Below are 24,348 nucleotides of genomic sequence, written 5' to 3' on the forward strand. Positions count from 1 at the left end.
TCCCTTCCCTTATCTTCCCTTCCCTTCCCTTCCCTTCCCTTCCCTTATCTTCCCTTCCCTTCCCTTCCCTTCCCTTCCCTTCCCTTCCCTTCCCTTCCCTTCCCTTCCCTTCCTTTCCCTTCCTTTCCCTTCCCTTCCCTTCCCTTTCTTCCCCTCCTCTCCCCTCCCCTTCCTCTTCTCTTTCTATATATATATATATGGAGAGAGAGAGAGAGAGAGAGAGAGAGAGTGACAGAGAGGCAGATAAGAAGAAGGAAAGTGACTAGAGCATAGAAGCTCCCTTCAATGTACTGGAGGTGGGGCTTGAACCTGGGCTGCACACATGGCAAGGCAGAATACTATCTAACTGGGCTATTCTGCTGACTCTGGTAGACCCCTTTCACCTGCCCAGTCTCTGGAAACTTTATTTTATTTTGCCTCCAGGGTTATCACTGGGGTTCAAGCTGGCATCAGAAATAATCCACTGCTCCTGGTAGCCATTTTTTTCTTTTCTTTATTTCTCCAAAGGAGGGGAAGATGGAGAGGGAGAGAGAAAGACAGACACCTGCAGCCCTGCCTCACTGCTCCGAAGCTTCTCATGGCAGGTGGGGAGAGGGGTCTCAAACCCAGTTCCTTGGCGTGGTAATGTTTAGGCTTAATCAGGTGTGCCAGTGCCCAGCCCCTAGAGGTAGTTTTTTTTTTTTGTTTTTGCCTCCAGGATTGTCACTAGGGGTTGGTGCTGCTGGGCAAAACTAAGCCACAGATCCTGGCAGAAGGACAGGACAGAGAGAAATTGAGAGAGGAGTGGGAGATAGAGAGAGAGAGTGGGGGGGCAGACAGAGAGAAAAAGAAACCTGCAAACCAGCTTCATTGCTTGTGAAGCTTCCCCCTGCAGGTGGGGAGTGGGGACTTTAGACTTTAACTTGGGTCCTTGCACATAGTATTATGTGCGCTTAACCAGGTGCACCCTGCCCGGCCCCAGCGACACCTTTCTTAATTAAGGACAGTAATGACGAAGACAGGAAGACAGCCCAGGATAGCCGTGTGTGGGCCGCATTCCTGGAGGAACTTGGTGTCAGGGAACAGCAGACACAGACGGCCATTGGGTGGAGAGAGGGCAGCAGAGACACTCTGCCGAGACCATAGAAGCCCCTGGTTCTTGAGACAAAGGGTGGGAACTAACAAAACCCGGATTCATTATGCCGGGAGTCTCCCTCTTCCAGCCTTATCCAGTATGAATCAAGGTGAAAAATCTAGTATCACTGCAGTGAAAATTGGATTTTGCTCATAAGCTAAAAATGAGTTTCTCTCAAGGAAAACGGGGGCGAGAGCGCGCGCGCGAACACACACACACACACACACACACACACACACACACACACACACACACACACACACGTCTCCTGTGGATGTAACCCCTCCCCCCAGCCCCGGCCCCCCCAGCCCCCCAAGTTCAGCTGAGTTTCAACCCACAGCACATAGGGAGGCATCTCAATGCTGGGGACAAGGCGTTTTCTCTGTCACAGGAGGCCACCAGAGGCCGGCTTCCCTGTGCTCTGCTCCCTAGGAAGGCATGTGGGTGTACCAGCCGGCCTGATGGCCAGTCTCCCAGGGTCAACTGCTAAGCCCAGGCACCCCCCCCCCCCAGATGGTGCCCTGCCCCTGCCCCTCGATGAGCATGCCCCCCTCCGTATTTACAGTGAGGGGTGCTCACAGAGGTGGTTACCTTCGCACAGAAACCCCCATGAGACCGGCCTACAGGCCCGGAAATGCCCGGGAGAAGGAACGCAAAAGCAAAATACTTGAGGGTTATAAACGGCAAATTAAAGTTTCAGAGCTCCTGGAGAGACGGGACTAGGAGCAGATGCAGGAGCCGGCGGGGGGCAGCTCCCGCATCCAAGTCATAAAAATATACAACCGATGTAATGGGCCATTATTCTTCTGCATTCCTACCCGGGTCTGAATCCGCAGCAGTGCACCAGATGTCCTGGGCAAGGTGTGCCCTCTGAGAACACAGGGAACCGGGGGCCGGGGGCCACTTCTCTCCACCCCTTGGATGTGTCCACACTGAGAGGAGCAACAGAAGGCTCCCCGTATCATGGGCACCGCACCTCAGCCGGATGGCAGCCAGCCCTGGCTTCCGTTCAGAGGGAGGTTACCACCGTGGGATGTTATCACAGAGAAGGGGGCGGGGACGGGGAGAAGAGAATGGTTTCTTTTTTTTCTAAATGTCAGAAATGTTTGCCCACCCACCCCCAAGTGAATCTCAAATCAAGTCACATGAAATTGATTTATATCACTGAACTGATACATGACTAGGTCACGAGCTTGAAGCAATGTTCCATGGGAAATTTAGGATGGAGCGATACATTGTGTGCTAAGCTGAAATAAGATTGGCTTCATATATATATATATTTGGGGACTTCAAGGCTTTGGGAAGTGGGGGGGGATAGGGTTTCATCTTTTCAGTTACTTATGCAAGACCAAGCTGCACTCTTAATCAGCCGTGCGGCACCTCTGAGTCTCACACTCACACATATTTATCCCTCAAACATACATTTGGGACGGCCGCCTGTTTCATTTAAAAGAATGCACATCGATATTAAATAACTGCTGCTTAGAAGTGAATAAATCTACATTTTGGACAAACACTTCTTACAGGACATCCTCATTTGAAATGCATTGAATAGGAAAACAAAAAATTTCTAATTAATGTACAAGTCTAATCACCATTCTCCACATGGAAGAGGAATTTTTCACTGTTCATTTGCTCGGTTTAATCTCAGAACTGACATAACAGAAACGCAATGTCTCATAAACCTCCACTCATTTGTTGCTTTAATATTCATATTCTATTGAACTGCAGCTGTTTGTTGCTGGAGCCCATTACAACTTGCAAAAGCGTCGATAAAAATATTATGAAAGGCGAGATGTGTTTCTTCCTGGCTGTGCCCTGCCATTTATGGGGGGGGGGGGGGACAAGCAGGGACTGGGGATTATCCCCTAGCCTGCTGCTTGATGGGTGATTAGTGATTAATTACCTGGCAGCAAATTGACACAGGCCTGATTAATTAACTTGTGATGGAGGCAGTTACTCACAGAGCATCCTGAGGTATAATTGAATCTCCGTAACGTCAAGCTACAAAAGTTTTAGTCAAATCCAAATTAGTCGCAAGAAGGAATTGGCGGGGGCTTGAACTTGGAGAGAAACGGGAGCATTTTTGAAGGTGCCAGTGTCTGCCGGCCGGCCGGCCTTCCCTGAAGACACGGGGCCTAGGAGGTTCCTCCTTCTGCCTCACCAAGCGGCTGGCTGCTTCTTGGCGATTTCTGCAGGGCCTTCCTCTCAAGGTGAACTGGGTTCTTAACCCTAGTCACTCTCTCTCTCTTTAAAAATAAATTATTCTTACTTATTTATCAAACAGAGACAGTCAGAAATTGAGAGGGAAGAGGAAGATAGAGAGGGACAGAGGCACCTGCAGCCCTGCTTCACTACTTGATAAGTTGTCCCTCTGCAGGTGGGGACCAGGAGCTCAAACCCCCTATAACGTGTGTGCTCAACCAGGTGTGCCACCTACCCTCCCCTGCCCCAACCTAAGTCTCTATGCCAGCATCACCTTCTCCTCCAAAGGATTTGACTTCTGGTCCGTCCCACCTGGCCCCCTTCTTTCCTGTCCTCCCCACCCTCCCCTTCAGTTCCCCCTTACAGCTTGATGGGTGCCCAGTGAATTACCACCCTCCCATTTCTGCCAAGGAGTCTTGAAGACTTTATTTTTGTCAACACTGTATTTACAGCACTGACAGGATTACAGGCACAAGGGAATCCCTGGAATGTGGATGGATTACACTGCTGGAGAAACTCAGAACTCCAGAGACCTGCCTACCCTTCCTGAGGAATTATGGGCTGGGGTGGTTGGAGCTGCAAAGATGTTGCTTCAAGGATGCAGTCTAGGGGGCCGGGCAATGGCACACCTGGTTAAGCGCACATGGTACTAAGTATAAGGATCCACGCAAGGATCCGGGTTTGAGCCCCCAGCTTCCTACCTGAAGTGGGGATACTTAACAAGAAGCGAAGCAGGTCTGCATGCATCTGTCTCTCTCCCCCTCCCTCTCTCTTTTTAAAAATCGTTATTTATTTATTGGAGAGAGACAGACATTGCAAGGAAAATAAGAGAAAGAAAGAGACAGAGAGACACTTGCAGCACTGCTTCGCCATTTAAAGCTGTCCCACTACAGGTGGGGACTGGGGCTCAAAGCCAGCTCCCTGTGCGCTATAACTGTACTCAACCAGGTGCACCACGAGCGGCCCCTCTTCCCCCCAACTCTGTCTCCCCTCTCCTCTCAATTTCTCTCCATCCTGCCCAATAAGATGAAAACAATGGCCCCCAGGAGCAGTGGATTCGTAGCACCGAGCCCCAGCAATAACCCTGGAGGCAAAAAGAAAAAAAAAGGATGCAGTCTACCTGAAGTCTACCTGGAACTCTGATTCCAGGAGGGTCTTAGTCATGAAGGCCTCCAGTGTTCCAAGATGCAACTGCCATGGACAAAATGCCAGCCTTTCCACTGTGTGGTATACCAGCTGGACGCGGCCACCATGCAAGCTCGACATGTACCACAGAGCCCCTCACTCCTCACTGTCCTCTTGGCTTTGCAAGGCCGCAGGTGAGGCCCAGGGCAGCTGGGAAGCTCAACAGGTAGCTGGGCCCAGGGAGCAGCAGGTAGCATGTGGCTGGAGCCCTGCCACTGTCTGCGACTCGGTAAGACAGCAGAGACAGGGGCACAGCGGCAGAGCCCCTCAGCTTGATCCCAAGCTCTTTCCTGCCACCTTTCCCCTAAGCCTTTGAGCATCCTGAGCTGGCTTCTTCATGCCATCTGAATCAGACTATTCCATAGACTTCTCCCTCTCTCTCTCTCTCTCTCACACACACACACAATCCATTCTCTCTTTTTTATTTTTTCTATTATCTTTATTTATTTATTGGATAGAGACAGCCAGAAATTGAGGGGCCAGGTGGTGGCACACCTGGCTGAGTGCACACATTACAGTGCACAAGGACCTGGGGTTCAAGTCCCTGATCCTTATCTGCAGGGGGAAAGCTTCAGGAAGCAGGGTTGGAGGTGTCTCTCTGTCTCTCTCTCTCTCTCTCTTTCTCTCCCTTCCCTCTCAACTTATCTCTTCTCTGTCTAATAAAAATAAAACTCTCAAAATAAAAGAAAAAAGAGAGATAGCCAGAAAATGAGAGGAAGGGAGAGAGAAATAGAGAGAAATAGAGAGAGGGAGGGGAGGGAGAGAGAGACAGAGAGACAGAAACCTGCTAGCAGCTTGAACCTGGGTTCTTGCGCATTGTAAGATGTGCTCAACCAGGTGCGCCACCACCCGGCCCCACGTGTATCTCTACCCAAGAGACTCAGCCCCGTTTCACCTCACACTGAGTCCCTTTGCAGGGACAAGCTGACAGGCCTTCCTAAGACCTCAGATCTTCCCCTTGGGGAGCCGGGGTGGGGGGGAACGGTCCAGGCTAGGCTGCCGGCTTCTCTTCTACTCTCTCTATCTGCGTTCTGCAATGTCAACACACCTGGAAGGGCTTTGCGCCCTCCCTGCTAATTAGACAGAGGCCAGGGGGCTCCTGTCTGGTTTATGGTCCCCACAAGGGTCTAAGGCAAGCTGTTTCTCTACTCTTCTGGGGTTTAGTTCCATGTCCAGATGTGGATTGGATGCATGCGTGTGTGTGTGTGTGTGTGTGTGTGTGACAGACAGTTCCAAAGAATCAAAGGAAATGGACAAACACTTCTAACAGTGCAGCCTGACTGAGATCCATCTGACACAATGCACACGACTACTCCCAAAACCATGAGCCGCTAGAGAGCAAAGCCGACCAGAAACTTCTTCCAAGATCTGGAATATCTGAATAAGAAAGCCAGAGACTATTTGGGAATGACATACCCCCTCCCACCCTCCCTGTACTGAGGTCGTTGGTTCATGTCACACTGAACCACGGGACGCTGTGAAGGGTGGTGTTTGAGGCTCGCTGTCTCCTGTTACCGGCAACTCGACTTGTGGCTGGACACAGGGTCATGCAGGAGCTGGGACTACTGCCATTCTAACTCCTTGCTTCTTCCACTGGTCACCGTAGGCTCTGAACACTCAGAGAAGGTTGGGCTCCAACACAAACCCACCCCCTGTTCCCCACACCAAGGCACACTCAGCTGGTCCATGCCATCAAGCCGCCTCCCCACCCTCTCTCCCTGGGGTCTAACAGGCTCTGCTGATCTTTGACCTCTTGTCAATTTCATGCTCAAAGCTCTGAGCTCAGAGCTTCTTTCTCTTCCTATTTGAAACCCACAGGAACTTGAGAAAGTGAAGGATGAATGGACAGGTGTTTTGTGCTCAAAATAAGCTTCTGGCCACCAAAAGACGCCCGCCCCACTCCACCCCATCCCTGGACCTGCCCCTGGCCAGCGGAAGGTGGGCATTAACTGTGCAGAGCTGCACCAGGCTCTGCTCATCCTCTCAAAGAATCTCTGGAGCAGGAGAGAATAAGAGACTCCTTGTCAGGGCTCTCGCAGGACGAGGTTACCGGGAACCCCCCCTCAACCCCCGCCTGGCTGCCTTTCCCTTTTGGAAACCTCTCATCTCCACCCTGTTGTGGGCCTCTGTGCAAGGGGGCTCCAAGGACGTTGTGGTTTATTGTTTTAATATCTGCCTGACACCACGCAAAGTATCCTCCAGCGACCCTTATCTGTCACATGTATTTTGGTGAGAGAAATATCAAGACAAATAAGATATCTGGGACCGCACCACGGAGTGGGGGGTTTTCTTGGGATGTGCAAGACCCGGAATACCCGGCCTCTGCTTGGAGATGGATAATGGGGGAGGGGCGGCTGGGAGTGGGGTCCCCGCCAGAGACAGCTGCTGGGGGCCTTCCCCTTAAAGCAGTGGAAAGGGTTTAACTGTGCTCTGTTCTGTCAATGTTCCTGAGCTCAGTTCAGAAAGACTGGACAGGTATGAGAAAGAAGTCTGCAATTACAACTTAATCAAAGCCGGGAAGACAGCATGGTGGTTCTACAAACAGACTCTCCTGCCTGAGCCTCTGAGGTCCCAGGTTCAAGCCCCAGCACCACCATCAGCCAGAACTGAGCAGAGCAGCCAGGAATGAACTGGTGGCTTCTTCCTTCTGGGGAGGGGCTGGACGGAGGACAAAAAGGGACCTGCTTTGAATGGTAGTGTCTAGGCAGGAGGAACTCATGCATGTAAAGGTAAAGGCAGCAAAAACCTCTTTTTAAAGGAAAACATATATTTCTTTGAAAAGCCTCACATCGGCTTGCTTTCACCTCTCTGGGCCACCTTTGCCATTCGGACAGAGAGGCAGAGAGGGGGAGGATGGAGAAAGGGAGACCACAGCACTGACCTTGGTGCCTACTGTGTGGTGCTGGGGCTTGACTGCCATCCTGCACGAAGCCAGGTGTCCATCCTGTCTGTCTTCCCAGTGAGCTACAGCACTGGTCCTGGTGGTCTCCCGAGCAAGGCCCTCACTGGCTCACCTAGTCCCAGCACTGATAATTCTTCTTTCCAGTCATTCCTCCAGGAAGTGTTGGGGGGGGGGGGGGATTCTCCTGGCAACCAGGAAGCTCTGAGTCCCTGGAAAGGGGTGTGGGGGTGGGGGAGTCTAGAACCCTGAATCCTTTCAGCACAGTGACCTGTACCTGCACTTTCTATGAACTGAACTCCACCTGCTGACATGCCCTGGAGGGGCCTGGACAGAGAGGAAGCTACACATTAATTGAGGCCATTACTTTAATTACAGAGATCCGTGGTAGAAGTCCTTTCAATTATCTCAAAGTAGAGCAGGGCAGTCCTGATTCATGTGACGTTTCTGCCACTTACACGATTGTTTGATGAATTCCACACAATTACTTCCATAAAATCTGCAATCAATATATCAATTAAAACTTGCCCTTGAGCTGCCTAAAAGGGAGTCAAGGAAGGGGGGGTTGGTGTTTCCATGCCATGTAGGCCCCCCAGAACTTGCTGGCAATGTCCTTCCACCCCTCCTTTTGGGCTATTTGCTGTTTTTTTTTGTAATATTTTATTTATTCATTTTTGGGGGGGGGGATAGAAAACAGATAAAAAAAAAACTAAGAGGAAATGGGAGATAGAGAGATAGAGATGCAGAATGAGAGAGAGAGAGAGGAGAGTCGCCTGCAGTCCTGCTTCACTGTTTGTGAAACGTCCCTCCCCCTTTCAGGTGAGGACAGGGGGCTTGAACCCCGGTCCATATTGGCTGTGAGGAGTCAGCAGTCATTGCCCTTCTACTTTAAGCCCCACCCCTTGAATCAATCACATCTAAATTTCTGTTTGACTTTCTCACACTGGTGTGTCTTCACACTTGTCTACAAGCTGGGAAACAGGTGAGTTTTCTGTGGACAGAAACTGGTGCTACCTGTCAGATGTTCTGCCAGAGAGATCATAGAGGCCCGGGTGGTGGCACATCTGGATGAGCACAAGGACTCAGGTTCAACCCCCCATCCCAGTCCCCACCTGCAGAGGGAGAACTTTGTGAGTGGTGAAGCAGGGCTGCAGATGCCTCTCTCTCTCCCTCCCTCCCTCCCTCTCCCTCCCTCTCTCTCTCTCTCTCTCCCTCCCTCCCTCTCTCTCTCCCTCCCTCCCTCTCTCTCTCTCTTCCCCTCCCTCCCTCTCCCTCCCTCTCCCTCCCTCTCCCTCTCTCTCTCTCTCTCTATCTCACCCTTCCCTCTTGATTTCTGGCTGTCTCTATCCAGTAGATGAATAACAATCATAAAGAGAGAGAGAGAGAAATATCAAGGCAGATAAGATGTTTGGGGCCACGTCAAATAAAGGCCAGCCCTTGACAAAAAATAGCAGCAAACTCCTAGGTCAAAACTCTCAGGCCCATCGTGAGGACTTTTAGAAAGGAGTCCCTGAGGTGTGACTGGCATAGCTGAGGCCCTAAGGGCGGAGTCTTGAAGAGGGATTTGTGTGCTGATCTGGAGAAATGTCAGGGACACTGGTCTCTCTGTCTGGTGAGGACACACTAAGATAACCAGGCACAAACCAGGGCAGGGCCCCAGCCAGAGCAGCCATGCTGGACACGGACCTCAGATTTCAAAAACAAGGAGAATCACTGTTTCAATGGTCTAACCCCCCCCCCAGGGGCATCCTGCTTTCAAAGCCCAAAGGGCTATGAGAAGGCGGAGCAACTGGGAGTCTTCTTCAGATCTCGCCAAGCCAGTAACAAAAGAAGAGACAAGTCCCTTGGCCTGCAGGGTTACAGCTGTGTAGGTGAGGACCTGTGGGGGACCGGGGAGCCACCGCGACGCTGGCCACAGACTCCTCTCTCTCCTGAAGTGTCATGTCATCACCGGAACCGAAAAGCACCATGGGGAAGACTTGGCAGAGAAATGGGCCAATGGGAAGCCAGAAATCTCATGAGAGGATGTCCAAAAAGACAGTGAGCCTGGATGCGCCTCTCCTGGAGAAAGGTGTGTGCAAACCAGAGCTAGCAGAGGGGCTCGATTCCACCTATTCAGTTTGCAAAATGTGTGGACTTACATGCATGAAGCCTTGACTCTGACCACCTTTGCACACATAACCAATAAATCACTGGTCTTTTTTTTTTTTTTACTAAAAATTCACAGGTGTGGGTGCTGGTAGTAGGTGCTTTGGGGGAGAACCGGTATTGGGGGATGCTGGGGGGCAGAGAGGCACTGGCAGGTCTGGATACGGGTACTCTACATGGCAGCCTGGTGGGGCTGCTGGTAAAAGAAGCCTGGCAGACAGCCACAGGGAGAGAATTGCTGGAAATGGTAGGGACGACCCCACTCTCTGAAGGGAGGCTGGGTCATCCTGCCCTGCCACTCGAGGAAGATGGGTTCTGCAATGAGGGATATATATATATATATATGAGAGAGAGGGAGAGGGAGAGACGCCCTGGGTCAGTTAATTTTATTCACAGATTTTTTTTTTCAAGAATGGCAGCTATTTTCTACTCTAATCCAATTTTCTAACCCTTTTCTCTGTTCTGACACCATCTTCTCAGACAATATTTTAGTCCACCTCTATGCTAACTATCAAAATCAAGCAGAAAATCATGATAGTTGTGGACCCCTAGGAACATGCCTCAAATGGTCTTCCTAGCTTCTTTCCAACCTAAGATCACTATTCTTACCTGCTCTATTCCTATCTCTGTTTCCTGTTCTAACTATTTTGTCCCACTGTGTATCTTGCCACCTTTAAGCCATCAAGTTGCAGATACTACCATGACGCCCTCCCCAATATGTCTTGGAGCCTCCCCTCCCCAGAGCCCTGCCCCACTAGGGAAAGACACAGACAGGCTGGGGGTGTGGGTCCACCTGCCAACACCCATATCCAGTGGAGAAGCAGTGACAGAAGCCAGAACTCCCACCTTCTGCTCCCCATAAAGAATTTGGGTCCCTGCTCCCAGAGGAGAAATGATTAGGGAGGAGATGACCAGAGGGATCTGAACTCCAACTCCATCAGGACCCAGAGAGAGAAGAGGGGAAAAGGGAGGGACATGTGGATGTAGTAATAGGGGTAGGTGTGATTTTGAAAGGAAGAGAAAATTGGGACCTTTTAAAAAAGGCCAAATATATACAAATACAGACAGATAGTTGTAGAAATAACAGTGAAGCCACATCTGCAGCCCTGGGAGAACTGCTTCCAGTGGAGGGAGTGGGGACACAGAGCTCTGGTGGTGGGAACAGTGTGGAGCTGTGCCCCTGTTAGCTTGTCATTTTGTAAATCAATATTAAATCAGGAATAAAAGAGAAGGAGAAGGAGAAAGGGAAAGAGGGAGAGGAGGAAGGAGGAAGGAGAAAGGAGGAGGGAGGGAGGGAGGGAGGGGGAGAGAGAGTATTTTAAAAAAAAGAAGAGGGGGTCGGGCGGTAGTGCAGCGGGTTAAGCGCACATGGTGCAAAGCACAAGGACCGGCGTAAGGACCCCGGTTGGAGCCCCCGGCTCCCCACCTGCAGGGGAGTCGCTTCACAGGCGGTGAAGCAGGTCTGCAGGTGTCTGTCTTTCTCTCCCCCTCTCTCTCTGTCTTCCCCTCCTCTCTCCATTTCTCTCTGTCCTATCCAACAACAAAGGACATCAACAATAACAATAATAACCACCACAAGGCTACAACAACAAGGGCAACAAAAGGAGGGAAAATAATGGCCTCCAGGAGCAGTGGATTCATGGTGCAGGCACCGAGCCCCAGCAACAACCCTGGAGGCAAAAAAAAAAAGCTAGACTTGCTGAAAGAAAAACAATCAAAAGCCAGTGGCCCATCTGTACTACTGAGATAGCCCAGATGCATCCAGAAGCACCGCGCCACGCTGAGCACAGAGGGTGGGTGCTGCGCACAGAGTACCCCTCCACAGCCTACTCCCACCCCTTGCAGGTGTGATGGACTTCCCTGGCACTAGGGTAGCTCAAGGGTGAACGATTCCAGGGCATCCACACTGGGTCCCATCACAGGTTCTGTTGTGGGGTATGGATGGGGCAGGGTACCACATCACCCCTTGGTCACACCTGTGTTGTGCTGACATGCTTTTCTGACTGGCCCTGGCCATGGGAAACCTATCCAACCAAACTGAAAGAAAACCAAGCAATGCCGAGGAGGTGTTTCTGCTTCTGGAATTATCTACTCTGGGAGGCAACAAAGACCTAAGACATTGTCCCAATGGCTTCTCTGTCACTTTCTATTTTCAGCCAGTTAGCAAGGTGGGTCATGCGTTGATCTAGGAGAGGAATAAGCTGTCCCCACCTCCCCAGGCCTGCTGGGAGCTATTTTGGGGTATTCACCATTTCTTTAAATTTTCTTTTTATTATCTTTATTTATGGGAATAGAGGCATCCAGAAATCGAGAGGGGAGGGGGAGACAGAGAGGGAGAGAGACAGACAGAGAGACACCTGCAGCCCTGCTCCACCACTCACAAAGCTTTCCTCCTGCAGGTAGGGAGCATTCACCATCCTACTGGCTGTAATCACAACCAACAACCACTCAACGGCACTGCTCCTGGCTGCCTCCCACCCCTTCCCCAGAAGCCTGCAGAGGCTGGTGGGCAGTGAGCTGGCCCCAGCCCACCCACCCCTTCACCCTACTCTCTTGAAGGGTTTGTTTTGTTGTCTACCCAAAGCGAGCACAATAGTTAACGAACTAACATTACAGCAAGTTGAATTCACACGTTTTTCTTAGATTAATCTAGCTGGACCAACATGGATATTTGAGGCAAGATGTGAACATGAAATGCTCTGCATTCAATGCAAGGCTCTCTGGCCCAGGTCTCTGGAGCTGAGCTTGGGCTTGAAGTTCACAGACAGAAGGTCTGCTTTGCACTTGGGTAACAGTGGGGTGTCAGGATGTGTGAGCAGATAGACAGCTTACAGGAGGGTTTCTCTCCAACACAGAGTCTGGGGAGAAGAAAGAAACTGGAGTCCTTGGGTGTGTATGTGTGGGGCTGCCAGGAGGTTGTAATTAATAACACAACCTCGTCAATGAGACTCTTTTGGGGGGGCTGAGGACATAGCACAGGGCTTCTGCAAACAGGTCCCAGGTTCAATCCCCAGTACCACCATCAGTCAGAGCTGAGCAGGGCTCTGTTCACTTTCTGTCTCTCTCTCTCCCTGCATCTTTCTCATTAAAACAAATAAACAAAATAATTCAAAAACAATAATAATAAAAGGAGACCATCTTGTGTTTCCCTTCCCACACCGCAGTCTCATTCACTCAAGGTGGAGGCCCCATGCATCATCATCATCATAACAACAACAACAACAATAATAATGTCATCTTAAAAAATCTTTTAACTTGGATAGGGATCGTTCTCATCACAGACACCTACAGCTGGATGTCTCTGAAAACTGTCTCCCCTAAGCCATTTGAAGGTGTTATTCAAAGGTGACAAGCTTTTGGCCTGGGCGGGGGTGGGGGTGGAGGACTGAGTCTAGAACACAGTTATTCAAGGCCAGTTAAGGTCCCTATAAACAAACTGATACAAGGCGTGATCTAGATAGCCTTTTAACCTTGGGGCAGCAAAGGGGAAGCACCCTATCTTCAGGTAAACACAAAGCACACTTTGCCAGGGAGCCAGGGAGCCTCTGATTTTAGAATTCAAGGCTGCATCTCAGTCAGATCTGTAAGTCAAGACAGGTGGCTAGCCCTCTGCCCCGGGGAGTGGCAGCTTGGGGAGCTCTCTGCATGTGCGTGACTGGGAGGGAGGACAGAGGCCAAAATGCCAGACTCACAAGCTTGAGGTCCCAAGGCCTCCACCCCACCCAGCACTGCACCTTCAGAGTGGTGGCTCTAGCTCTCTCTCTCTCCTCTCCTCTCCTCTCCTCTCCTCTCCTCTCCTCTCCTCTCCTCTCCTCTCCTCTCCTCTCCTCTCCTCTCCTCTCCTCTCCTCTCCTCTCTCTCCTCTCTCCTCTCCCTCTCTCTCTCCCTCTTTCTCCTCTCCTCTCCTCTCCTCTCCTCTCCTCTCCTCTCCTCTCCTCTCCTCTCCTCTCTTCTCCTCTTCCCTCTCTCTCTCTCTCCCCCTCTCCCTCTCCTCTCCTCTCTCTCCTCTCTCTCTCTCCTCTCCCTCTCTCTCTCCCTCTTTCTCTCTCCTCTCCTCTCCTCCCTCTCTCTCTCTCTCTCCCCCTCTCCCTCTCCCTCTCCTCTCCTCTCCTCTCCTCTCCTCTCCTCTCCTCTCTTCTCCTCTCCTCTCTCTCTCTCCCTCTCCCTCTCCCTCTCCCTCTCCCTCTCCCTCTCTCTCTCCTCTCCCTCTCTTCTCTCCTCTCCCTCTCGCTCTCCTCTCTCCCTCTCCCTCCCTCTCCCTCTCTCTCCTCTCCCTCTCTCTCCTCTCTCTCCTCTCCTCTCCTCTCCTCTCCTCTCCTCTCCTCTCCTCTCCTCTCCTCTCCTCTCCTCTCCTCTCCTCTCTTCTCCTCTTCCCTCTCTCTCTCTCTCCCCCTCTCCCTCTCCTCTCTCTCCTCTCTCTCTCTCCTCTCCCTCTCTCTCTCCCTCTTTCTCTCTCCTCTCCTCTCCTCCCTCTCTCTCTCTCTCCCCCTCTCCCTCTCCCTCTCCTCTCCTCTCCTCTCCTCTCCTCTCCTCTCCTCTCCTCTCCTCTCTTCTCCTCTCTCCCTCTCCCTCTCCCTCTCCCTCTCTCTCTCCTCTCCCTCTCTCCTCTCCTCTCCCTCTCGCTCTCCTCTCTCCCTCTCCCTCCCTCTCCCTCTCTCTCCTCTCCCTCTCTCTCCTCTCTCTCCTCTCCCTCTCTCCCTACCTCCCCATCTCCCTCTCCCTCTCCCTCTCCCTCTCCCTCTCCCTCTCCCTCTCTCTCCCTCTTTCTCTCATATTCCACTTCCACCATCCTGCAAGCCCTTAGAATAGACGATAATACTCAGTCCTCCTGTGTAGGTGACTCAAGACCGGCTCCCAGCCCTGACCGGAAGGCACTGCTGATTTGAGGAAGGCAAGGAGACATGGAGTCTTGGCTGCCTGTCTTGGGCTGCAGGGGCTGTGTTATCCCCTTGCACGCCCATTGTCCACAAAAGGGCCAGCTAGCATCTATAACATGTAATATGTATGCTGAGTGCCCCACTGCCCAGTCAGGAAGATCTGGGGAAGACGGCAGAGGAGGAGTGGTGTGAGGGGACATTGGAGCACGGCAGTCCCCCCCCCCCGTCCCCCCGCCCCCCGGTTCCGGAGCTGTTACCCAGGACAAGTGCACTTTGGCACTCTGACAACCGCCGTGGAGAGATCCACAATGGAAACTAGAAAAAGCCAACGGTCTGTTTTCTTACAGGAATCTTACAGGAGGAATCACCACTCATCGCTGTTTCTCTTTAAAACTACCACCTCCGAGGACCTGTGTTATCTTCCACATCTGTGAAAGAGAAACCGCCCTGCATGTCCAACGGGCGGGGGGCAGATTAAACTGTAATATCATTAGACAGAGGAATGCCGTGGGCCCATTAGCATATTTTCATAAAGCGCGCACGACAGAACGGTAAGTGGGAATAATAGGATGAAAAATGGAGAGGCGAGGTGACAGATGATGCAATTTAAAAATGAAGGATGTTGGAGGCACAGTATGTGCTCTCTGTAATTATTATAAATATTTTTTTAACTTTTAAAACAGGACAAAAAAGGACAGCAATAAACAGGGGCTGTGCACGCCCTTCCTTCCTGGTTTTGATACTAAAGAGACCCCTTGACGTCTGAGCTCACACTCTTTCTCTCCTTGTGAAGGGGCAGATCACGCACACACTACAGTGCCAAGGACCTGGGTTTGAGCCTCCAGGTGGGGCGGGGGTAAGCTTCACAAGCAATGAAGCAGGGCTGCAGCTGTCTTTCTGTCTCTTTCCCTCTCTATTTCCCCCTTCATCTCAATTTCTGGCTATCTCTATCCAATAAATAAATAGAGACAATTAAAAAAAAAAGGACAGGGTTCAAGCCACGGGTTCCCACCTGCAGGGGGAGGCAAGCTTCATGAGCGGTGAAGCAGGGCTGCAGGCGTCTCTGGCTCTCCCCCCCTGTCCTCCCCTCCCCTCTCAGTTTCTCTCTGTATCTATCTAGTAATACATCAGTAAAAACAAAGAGTCAGATCATGAATGTGTGGGGCCCTGCAGACACCCACTGTCCTTTTTGTTTTTCCGCTTGATTCCTTTTTATGCCCCTAGAGGTCCCCAGAAGGGCGGCAGCTCAGGATAAGCAGGTGGAGGGCTGGGCTCCTCCCGGGTGGTGGCTGCTTGCCCCTCACCTGCGCTGATATGGAGAGGCTGACAGTCTCTGCGTGTGTCACTGAGGCCACACATTGCCCCGAGGTGCTTCAGAAGAGCAAGGCCACTTCCCACCAGCCCTCCCCTTCCAGATTGTTATCGTAATCGTTGCCTCCAGGGTTATCTCTGGGGCTTAGAGCCGGCACTACAAACCCACTACTCCTGGCTGCTATTTTTTTCCAATTTATTGGACAGGACAGAGAGGAACTGAGAGGGGAGGAGGAGACAGAGAAGGGGAGAAACAGAGAGATGCCCGCAGACCTGCTTCACCACCTGTGAAGCGACTCCCCTGTAGGTGGGGAGCTGGGGGCTCGAACTGGGATCCTTTTTTTTTTTTTTTTAGATTTTTTTAAGAATATTTATTTATTTATTTCCTTTTTGTTGCCCTTGTTTTTATTGTTGTTGTAGTTACTATTATTGTTGGTGTCGTCGTTCTTGGATAGGACAGAGAGAAATTGAGAGGGGAGGGGGAGACAGAGAGATGCCCAAAGACCTGCTTCACCGCCTGTGAAGCTTCCCCCCTGCAGGTGGGGAGCCGGGGGCTCGAACCCCTGCCCAGCCTCTGCTTATCTGGTTTTGCTCAAGTCTGTGGAGAAAAGGGCACCCACACCCAGCGCTCGGCCCCCTCAGGTGCCACCACCAGCCCTCCAGGGGCTACTTAGAGGAGCCTCCGTCTGCAGCCAGCAACCCAAAGCTGCACACTCAGTGCCCGTCTCTTGAGCCCTCGCACCCGGGACAGAGCTAACGCAGGAGGACCCTCGCCCCGGGTGGGCACAGGGTGGCATCAACAAGGAAGCTTGGGAAAACTCTGCCCTTCAGGGAAGTTCTGTGGCCCCCAGGAGACTTTCAGAGAAGTCGTAGGAGGAACAGACTCACTGATGCTGAGAGTCACAGATGGAGAAGCAGTGGGAGGCGGGGGAGCTCTTCTGGGGTTCAGGAAACAACTGCAGAGTCATGGGGAGGGTGGGGGGCACCTACCTGGAGCAGATCTGAAAGGAGTCAACCAACCAGTGGGGGGGGGGGGGGCTCACATGTGAAACCAGGCAGCCCCCGACAGCTAGTGGCCAGGATGCCTTTGGGTGTTTTTGTAAATTTGCAAAGAGCCATCTGCTGCCTGGGTGGCGAGGCATGGGCTGGCAGGGGTGGGGTGGGCAAGGCCCCTGGGGCTTTGGGAATATTCCAGCAGGGAGCACCCGGCAGGTTGGCCTAGGCCCAGGCTTCCTGCATCCACACTGCAGGCCTCCTCACTTAGTCTGTGAGCAGAGTCCTCAGCTCTGGCCCTGGAGGTGGAGCTGGGGATGGAGCCCAGGGTGTTTCTGCTTCACTCTCTCCCCTGCAGCAATGGCTCCCTTGGTCACTGTGGGCCTCCTCTCTCCAGCACTGGAGGGTTCTATTCTATCAAAGTGCCTTTTGATCACTGTCACTCTGGGGTTAACGGGGGCGGGGGGGGGGGTTCCCACTCCTTAACCCCCTCCTCGGTGGGGTCAACAAGGACAGACCTACACAGAAGTCACCCACTGAAGGCCGGCACTTGGGTGCAGAAGTTGTTGGGGCTTTTTTTTTTCTTATAAGCTTAGATGCCCCCTTCCAGCCCCCACATTGGACTAATCCCTATCTCCCCATTGCCATTTGCAAAGCTGTGCTGGAGGGAGGGGGCAGGTATCAAGATGCAGCTCCCCCAGCCCCCCACCCCCCTAGAACCTCCCCCAGCCCAGGCCCACGTCCCATCCACTGGTCCCAGTGCTGACAGGTCTAACAGACAATGGCTGGGGGAGACAGAGTGGTGGTGGGATTCAGAGGGGGACAGAGGGACGGACAGGGAGAGGGGATAGGGACACGCCGGGCAAGAAGGGAGGGGAGACAGAGACATGCTTGAGGAAGCCGGGGGGGGGGGGTGGGAGTGGGAGGAGGGCAGGGAGAGAACTTACATGGCAGGGAGGGTGATTGGACTCAGAGTTAGGCACAAAACAGAGAGAGAGAGAGGAGAGAGAGAGAGCGCCACTGGCAGCGGGCTTACTTGCAGAAGTATAAACAAGAGAACTGGGGGCAGTGTACATGGAAGATCCTTCCTGGTTGGCCTGGCACAGCAGCACCGTGCCTAGGAAAGAGAGAGACACAGATGGTATCGGCTCTGGGAACAGGCAGGCCGCAGCGGGGGCCCCACGGCCGCTGCCGGGCAGAGGACTGAACAGGCAGCACCACCCTCAGTGGCACCGTGGGACTGGAGGGCCCCCCTCCCCACGGATGGACAGCCCCTGCCTGGTCCAGAGGGAACCGAGACAAGGCCCCTCCCCCCATCACCCCCCACCCCAGGGCCCCAGGCTGAGCACAGCACCTGGGGTGAACCAGACAGCCTGACATCGGCTGTGTGTCCTCAGTGTGCCACTGGACCTCTCTGTGCCTGGGGCCTCCACCTCGGGGACGGGGTGGCTGTACCATCTCTCTCGCTGGGGGAGGCCAGCTAGAGGCCAGTGGATGGGGAGGGAGCAGGTGAGCCCTGGGGGAGGTGGGGTGTGTACTGAACTGTCTCCCCCCCGACACCCACACCTGGAGCTTTTCAGAACCAGGGCAGGGGCAGAGCAAAAGCCCCAGGGCCGAGGCCAGTACCCCGAGCCCCATCCTGGACTCTGGTGAGTGGCCCCTTTCCTTCACTGATGCTCTGCCTTCCTGCTCGAGTCGCCTCTCTCTGCAGGCCCCCCCCCCCCAGTCATGTGGACACCTCGCCACCCCTGCTCTCAGAGTGGCCCCCTCTCCCAGATCTGAGCTGAAGCCCCCCGGCGTGTGAGCTCCACTTTTCTCCCGCTGCACAAAGCCAGCTGTGTGACCACCAGGAGAACAAGAGGGGCTTGGAACAGGTCAGCCATGGGGAGGTTGGAGGGCCTCAGCCATGGTTTCTGTGCCCCTGGTTTCTGGCTGCCTAGCACAGCTTTCTCCATCTGCTGCAATCTTTTCTGTCCACCGGAGAGCCGTGTCCCAAGAGAGGAAGGGTGTTCTGTGACTCCAGCCCAGGAACCTGAACCCCATACCTGCAACCTGCCCTGGGAAGTGGGGCCCCTACCCTTCCAGCTGGCAGTTCAGAGAGACTGGGGACACCCCAGGTGGACAGAGACTGGGGTGGGACATGCTTTGGAGCTAGTTACCTTGTGGGCTGGGCGGTGGTGTCCCTGGTGTGGCACAGTTACAATGCACAAGGACTGGGGTTCAAGTCCCTGATTCTCTCTGTGGGTGGAGACTGGGGAGCAGGGACTTCAGGAGAGGTGAATCAGGACTGCAGGTCTCTCTCTCTCTCTCTCTCTCTCTCCCTTTCTCCCTCTCCCTTCCCTTTCAATTTCTCTCTGTCTCTATCCAAGAAAAAAAAGAAAGAAAAAAACAAAAATCAAAAGACTGCCAGGAGCAGCAGATTCCTCTCTCAAGCACCTGGCAGCAATAAAAAGGAAAATAAAATACTAATAATCAAAAGCGTCAGCCATCTCCTCTGGACTTCAACACCAGACACAGTCTCCAAAGGGTCCCCAGGGCCTCCTTGGCTCCAGCCTCCAGCTACCAGGCCAACACGGGTCACAGGCAGCGTCCTCCAGGGCCGCTTCTCCCTATGTCCTCTGCCCACGTTGCCTTTCTCCCCAGGGAAAGCAGAGATCCCATTCAGACTCCTCAGCCGTCTCCACCCACCCCTGTCACTGGGCTGGGCAACCCCTTTGGGCTCTGCTGAGAAGCTGCCTGGTGGAAGAGCAAACGCTCTAGTGAACCAGACTGGAGATGGGCCCAGGCCAAGGCCAAGGCACCAGCCCTGTTACCAGCACAAGGCCGCCCAGCACCAGAGCAGCTCCAGTGCTGTGCTGTGCTGTGCTGTCTCCTCCCCCTTTTCTCTCTCTCTCTGAAGAAGAGACCGGGGCTCTGTGAAATCACAGGTGTGCAAACACCCCCCAGCCCCACCCTGATGACAATTACAAAATGACACAAGTTTGTTCTGAAGAGATACCCCTCTAGCCTTTGTCACATGCCAAAACACTTCTTTCTCTCTCTCTCTCTCTTTCTCTCTCCCTCCCTCTCCCTCTCCCTCTCCTTCCCTCTCCCTCTCCTTCCCTCTCCCTCTCCTTCCCTCTCCCTCTCCTTCCCTCTCCCTCTCCTTCCCCTCCCCCTCCCTCTCCCTCCCCCTCCCCTCCCTCCCTCTCCCTCTCCCTCTCCCTCCCCCTCCCCCTCCCCCTCCCCCTCCCCCTCCCCCTCCCCCTCCCCCTCCCCCTCCCTCTCCCTCTCCCTCTCCCTCTCCCTCCTTCCCTCTCCCTCTCCCTCTCCCTCTCCCTCTCCCTCTCCCTCTCCCTCTCCCTCTCTCCTTTTTTCCCCATTTACCAGGGTTATTGCTGGGGCTCAGTGCCAGCACTATGAATCCACTGCTCCTGGTGACTTTTTTTTCCAAGCTTTTTTTTTGTTATATATATATTTTTTTTTTTTCCTTTCTTTTTTTTTTTTTTTTTATTTGACAGGGCAGAGAGAAATTGAAAGGGGAGGTGAAACAGAGAGGGAGAGAGAAAGGAGACATCTGCAGACCTGTTTCACTGCTTGTGAAGCTTCCCCCACCTGCACTGCTCAGCTCTGACTTATGGTGGTGCGAGGGGTTGAACCCGGTACTTTGGAGCCTCAGGCATTAGAGTCTCTTTGCAGAACCATTACACTGTCTATTTATTTATTTATTGGATAGAGACAAAGAGATGTTGAGAGAGGGCGTGGAGAGGCAGGACAGACAGGAGAAAGACCAGCAGCCCTGCTTCGCTGCTTGTGAGCCCCCTCCCCGCCCCCCCAGAGGTGAAGACTGAGGTCTTGAACCTGGGTCCTTGTCACCTGCACTTTCATACCTCAGACTCCTCCTAGCTGGAGAAGATTTCCCGGCCCTTCTCCTACACAGACATGAACATACGAGGAGGGGGGCATTCCCTGACGTCTTGGAGATAGACCCATCAGGAGTCTGGCTGAGACAAGACCACACTTGGCTAAAGCGAGCCCCTTCTTCTTTATGCTGGTGTCTAAGAAGGGGCTGGTCTGCTCTCTCCCCGGTGGGCATCTTCAGGCCGGGTGGGATCCAGCCCCAGCCAAAGGACACAAGGCCAGACCACGGGGTGTGACGCTCAAGCTGCCTCCCAGGACAGGTCCCTACTTCCTCCAAGTGACTCACTGACCAGGCCGAGTCCACAGGTGCCCCTAATATCACCATGATGGACATCGCACAGGACACATTGGGGCTGATCGCATCAGAGTCTTCCAGGCTGGGACCCACCAAGCAGGTTCACTGGGAGAAAATTCTCCAAAAAGTCTCTTTCCTCTGCCTCAAAATCACTTATTAAATTAAATATATTTTTAAAAGAATTTATTTGTTATTGGATAGAGACAGAGAGAAATTGAAAAAGAAGGGGGAGATAGAGAGACACCTGCAGCCCTGTTTCACCACTTCTGAAGCTTCCCCCCTGCAGGTGGGGACCGGGGCCTTGAACCTGGGTCCTTGTGCACTGTAATGTGAGCACTTAACCTGGCCCCAATAACATCTTAAGTATTGGGGGGCAGGGTTTCAAGAGAGAAATAATTGTTGTTAAAGGAACGTCTGAAAGGATATTTCTGTGTTGTGTAGTTATGAATGGAGGGTCGTGTTTCAATGCCCTTGAAGCAATTTAGAGAATTTCTCTGGATAACAAGACAGTTCCCTCTACAAAGTTAAATCTTGGCATAATGAAGCCATCCTCATTTTTAAAAAGACTGTGGAGCTGGGAAACTGGACTGAAATAATTTCTCTGGATTCCTTCTGAGGAAAAAAAAAGTCTTGATGCAATGATTTTGACCTTCATAAAACAACAAAATCTACCAGGACTACAGGACTAGGTTTTCATTTTATCCAAAAAACATCCTTCAACTTAATTTGCAGAGTGCTTATTGTATGCTGTCTTAGTACTTTGTGACCTCCTTTTTAAAAGGCAGCTTTAAATTAAAACAAAAACAAATCCAAGCCATGGAGAACACTGTCACTGCCCTGCATTCGTTTGTTTTTTCTTTTTTTTCTTTCTTTTTTTTTTTTTGATGGAGGCAGTAATGTGTGTTTCTTAAACAAAACAAAACAGAAAAAAAAAAAAAAGGCTCAGAGATAATAAGATAAATGCCACAACTTGTGGAGTGTTTGCAAGGTCATTCAAGGCCCCTGAAAACACAGCATCAAGCCTACTTTCCAAGAAGCTTCCTGTAACTTTAAAAAAATATTTATTTATTGGATAGAGAGAGAGAGAAATTGAGAGGGAGGGAGAGAGAGACAGAGAGACACCTGCAGCCCTGCTTCATCACTTGTGAAGCTTTTGCCCGGCAGGTGGAGACCAGGGGCTTGAACCTGGGTCCTCCTGCTTTGTAACATTTGTGCTCAACCAGGTGCACCACCGCCTGGTCCCCCAAGGAGTCTCCTGCAGGGAACTATGGTCCTATTCCCATCAGTCCCCACCAGGGGACTTTATTTTTTCTCTTGTCACCAGGGTTATCGCTGGGGCTCAGTGCCAGCACTATGAATCCACTGCTCCTGGTGGCCATTTTTTCACATTTTTTTTTTGTTATATATATTTTTTCTTTTCTTGTTTTTATTTGACAGGACAGAGAGAAACTGAAAGGGGAGGTGAGACAGGAGAGAGAAAGGAAACATCTGCAGACCTGTTTCATTGCTTGTGAAGCTTCCCCACCTGCAAGTGGGGAGCTGGGGCTTGAACCTAGAACCCTGTGCATGGTAGTATGTGCGCTTAAGCGGGTGAGCCACTGCCCAGCCTCCATCTATTTCACCCTTGTCCCTTCTTCATGGCCTGGGGTCCTCTGGATCATCCTCAACACACCTCTAAGCTTCTGACTACCCTGTGGTTAGAACTGACGGGTGAAGGTAAAGCATTCAAGCTATTCTGTCTCACTGCTAGGTGACCGGGGATGCCACATGGGACTGACTTCTCTGTGTCCAGAAGACCAGAGTGCTTAATTAAAAAAAAAAGTAGGGGGGTAGATAGCATAATGGTCATGCAAAGAGACTTTCCTGCCTGAGGCTCCAAAGTTCCAGGTTCAAACCCCTGCACCACCATCAGCCAGAGCTGATCAGTGCTCTGGTAAAGAAAAGAAAAGAAGAGAAAAAAAAAAAGAGGAAAGAAAAGAAGAGACGGGAGGCGGCCGCGGCGCAGCGGGTTGAGCGCACGTGGCGCAAAGCGCAGGGACTGGCATAAGGATCCCGGTTCGAGCCCCCGGCTCCCCACCTGCAGGGGAGTCGCTTCCCAGGCGGTGAAGCAGGGCTGCAGGTGTCTCTCTTTCTCTCCTCTCTGTCTTCCCCTTCTCGCTCCATTTCTCTCTGTCCTATCCAACAACAACGACATCAATAACAACAACAATGAAACCATAAGGGCAACATAAGGGAAAATAAATAAAAATAAAAAATTACAAAAAAAAAAGTAGAAGAAGAAAGAAAAAGATTGAGACCTAGAGTCAGAAGATCTGAATCTAACTCTTGGCTTTAAGAAAAAGAAAAGAAAGAAAGAAAGAAAGAAAGAAAGAAAGAAAGAAAGAAAGAAAAGAAAAGAAAAGACCTGCGTGTTGGCAGCATGGCCTGCTTCTATTTCTTTCAAGGCCTCTCTCCTCTCCCTCTCCCTTCCCCAGCCCATCTCTGCAGGGCCTGCACAGCCATCTCCTCTCCCCCTAGTCTCCGGGAGTGAACGACACCGTCTTCTGGTCCCCATCACGCCGTTAAACACACACCAGGCTGTCTTAGGATTTTATGATTTGCATACTGCTCCCTACAGCTTTGGAGAAAGAACCTTCCTGGGCCAGAGCCAGACCACACTCATCCGTTTTATCCCTAGCTCCAAGAGAGACACTCGGCCTTTAGAGGGATTAAAGAGCATGACTGAATTATTACCTATCCCCGGAAGCTCTCCGTTTCCACTTTCTTGGCTAGGAAGGGTGTTCTGTGCAGCCGTCTCTTCTAGAGGACAGACCTTCTGTCCCTGGGTGAGAGCAGAGGGCTTGGCGCCTGGAACCCACCCTAGATGTGTGGCTCTCGCCTGCCGCCCCTCTGCTGACTCTTTTCCAAGGGGTCACCCAGAGGGCTGTGACACTAGTCACCCGGTTCTTGGGATGCCCATGACCGCAGGAGCAGCTGGCAGGGGCTGGTTCCCTGTGGCAGATGGCATCTCTAAAGAATCGGGGCCTCTTCCAGAGTTGTCATGCCCAGTCATTCAGAGTGCCACCACCCTCAGCGCCTCAAATTTCAGCGCCAGGTCCCCATCCCCAAGCAGCCGGGAAGATGCCGGCTGTGAGTGAGGGAGGGGGTGCCCACGTCCCCGCTGGGGGCCCCCAGATCCTTCCTGCTCAGCTGAAGACTCCCCATGAGCACGGGTAGCCCTCCAGACAGGGTGGAGAGCGTGCTCATCACAGGCAGGAAGGACACAACCCTTTAGCTGTGTTCTCAGCTGCCAAGAAGCCTGAGGTGAAGAGACTGGACTCAGACCAGCTGGAAAGGGAGGGGGGAGGTTTCACTTTTTATGTTATATTCAGTCTTTTTATTTATCTCTTACTAAGTAGAGACAAAGAGGAATTGAGAGGAA

The 24,348-nt window shown here is 52.2% G+C and overlaps 1 protein-coding gene across 23 annotated transcripts in view; it reads right to left on the minus strand.

Annotated features, from left to right (window-relative positions):
- Positions 1-24,348, minus strand: part of RBFOX1 (RNA binding fox-1 homolog 1) — a 1,765,566-nt gene that overhangs the window by 63,388 nt on the left and 1,677,830 nt on the right. For 16 of the 23 annotated variants that reach the window (XM_060172406.1, XM_060172405.1, XM_060172424.1 and 13 more), the window contains one exon: positions 17,769-17,849. The exons of the other annotated variants lie outside the window; for them this stretch is intronic. In XM_060172406.1, the coding sequence (XP_060028389.1) occupies positions 17,769-17,849 (81 nt within the window). The remainder of the gene's footprint in view (positions 1-17,768; positions 17,850-24,348) is intronic. 23 annotated transcript variants of the gene reach the window in all.

Source organism: Erinaceus europaeus, chromosome 15 (genome assembly GCF_950295315.1).
Source record: "Erinaceus europaeus chromosome 15, mEriEur2.1, whole genome shotgun sequence".
Taxonomy (NCBI): Eukaryota; Metazoa; Chordata; class Mammalia; order Eulipotyphla; family Erinaceidae; genus Erinaceus; species Erinaceus europaeus.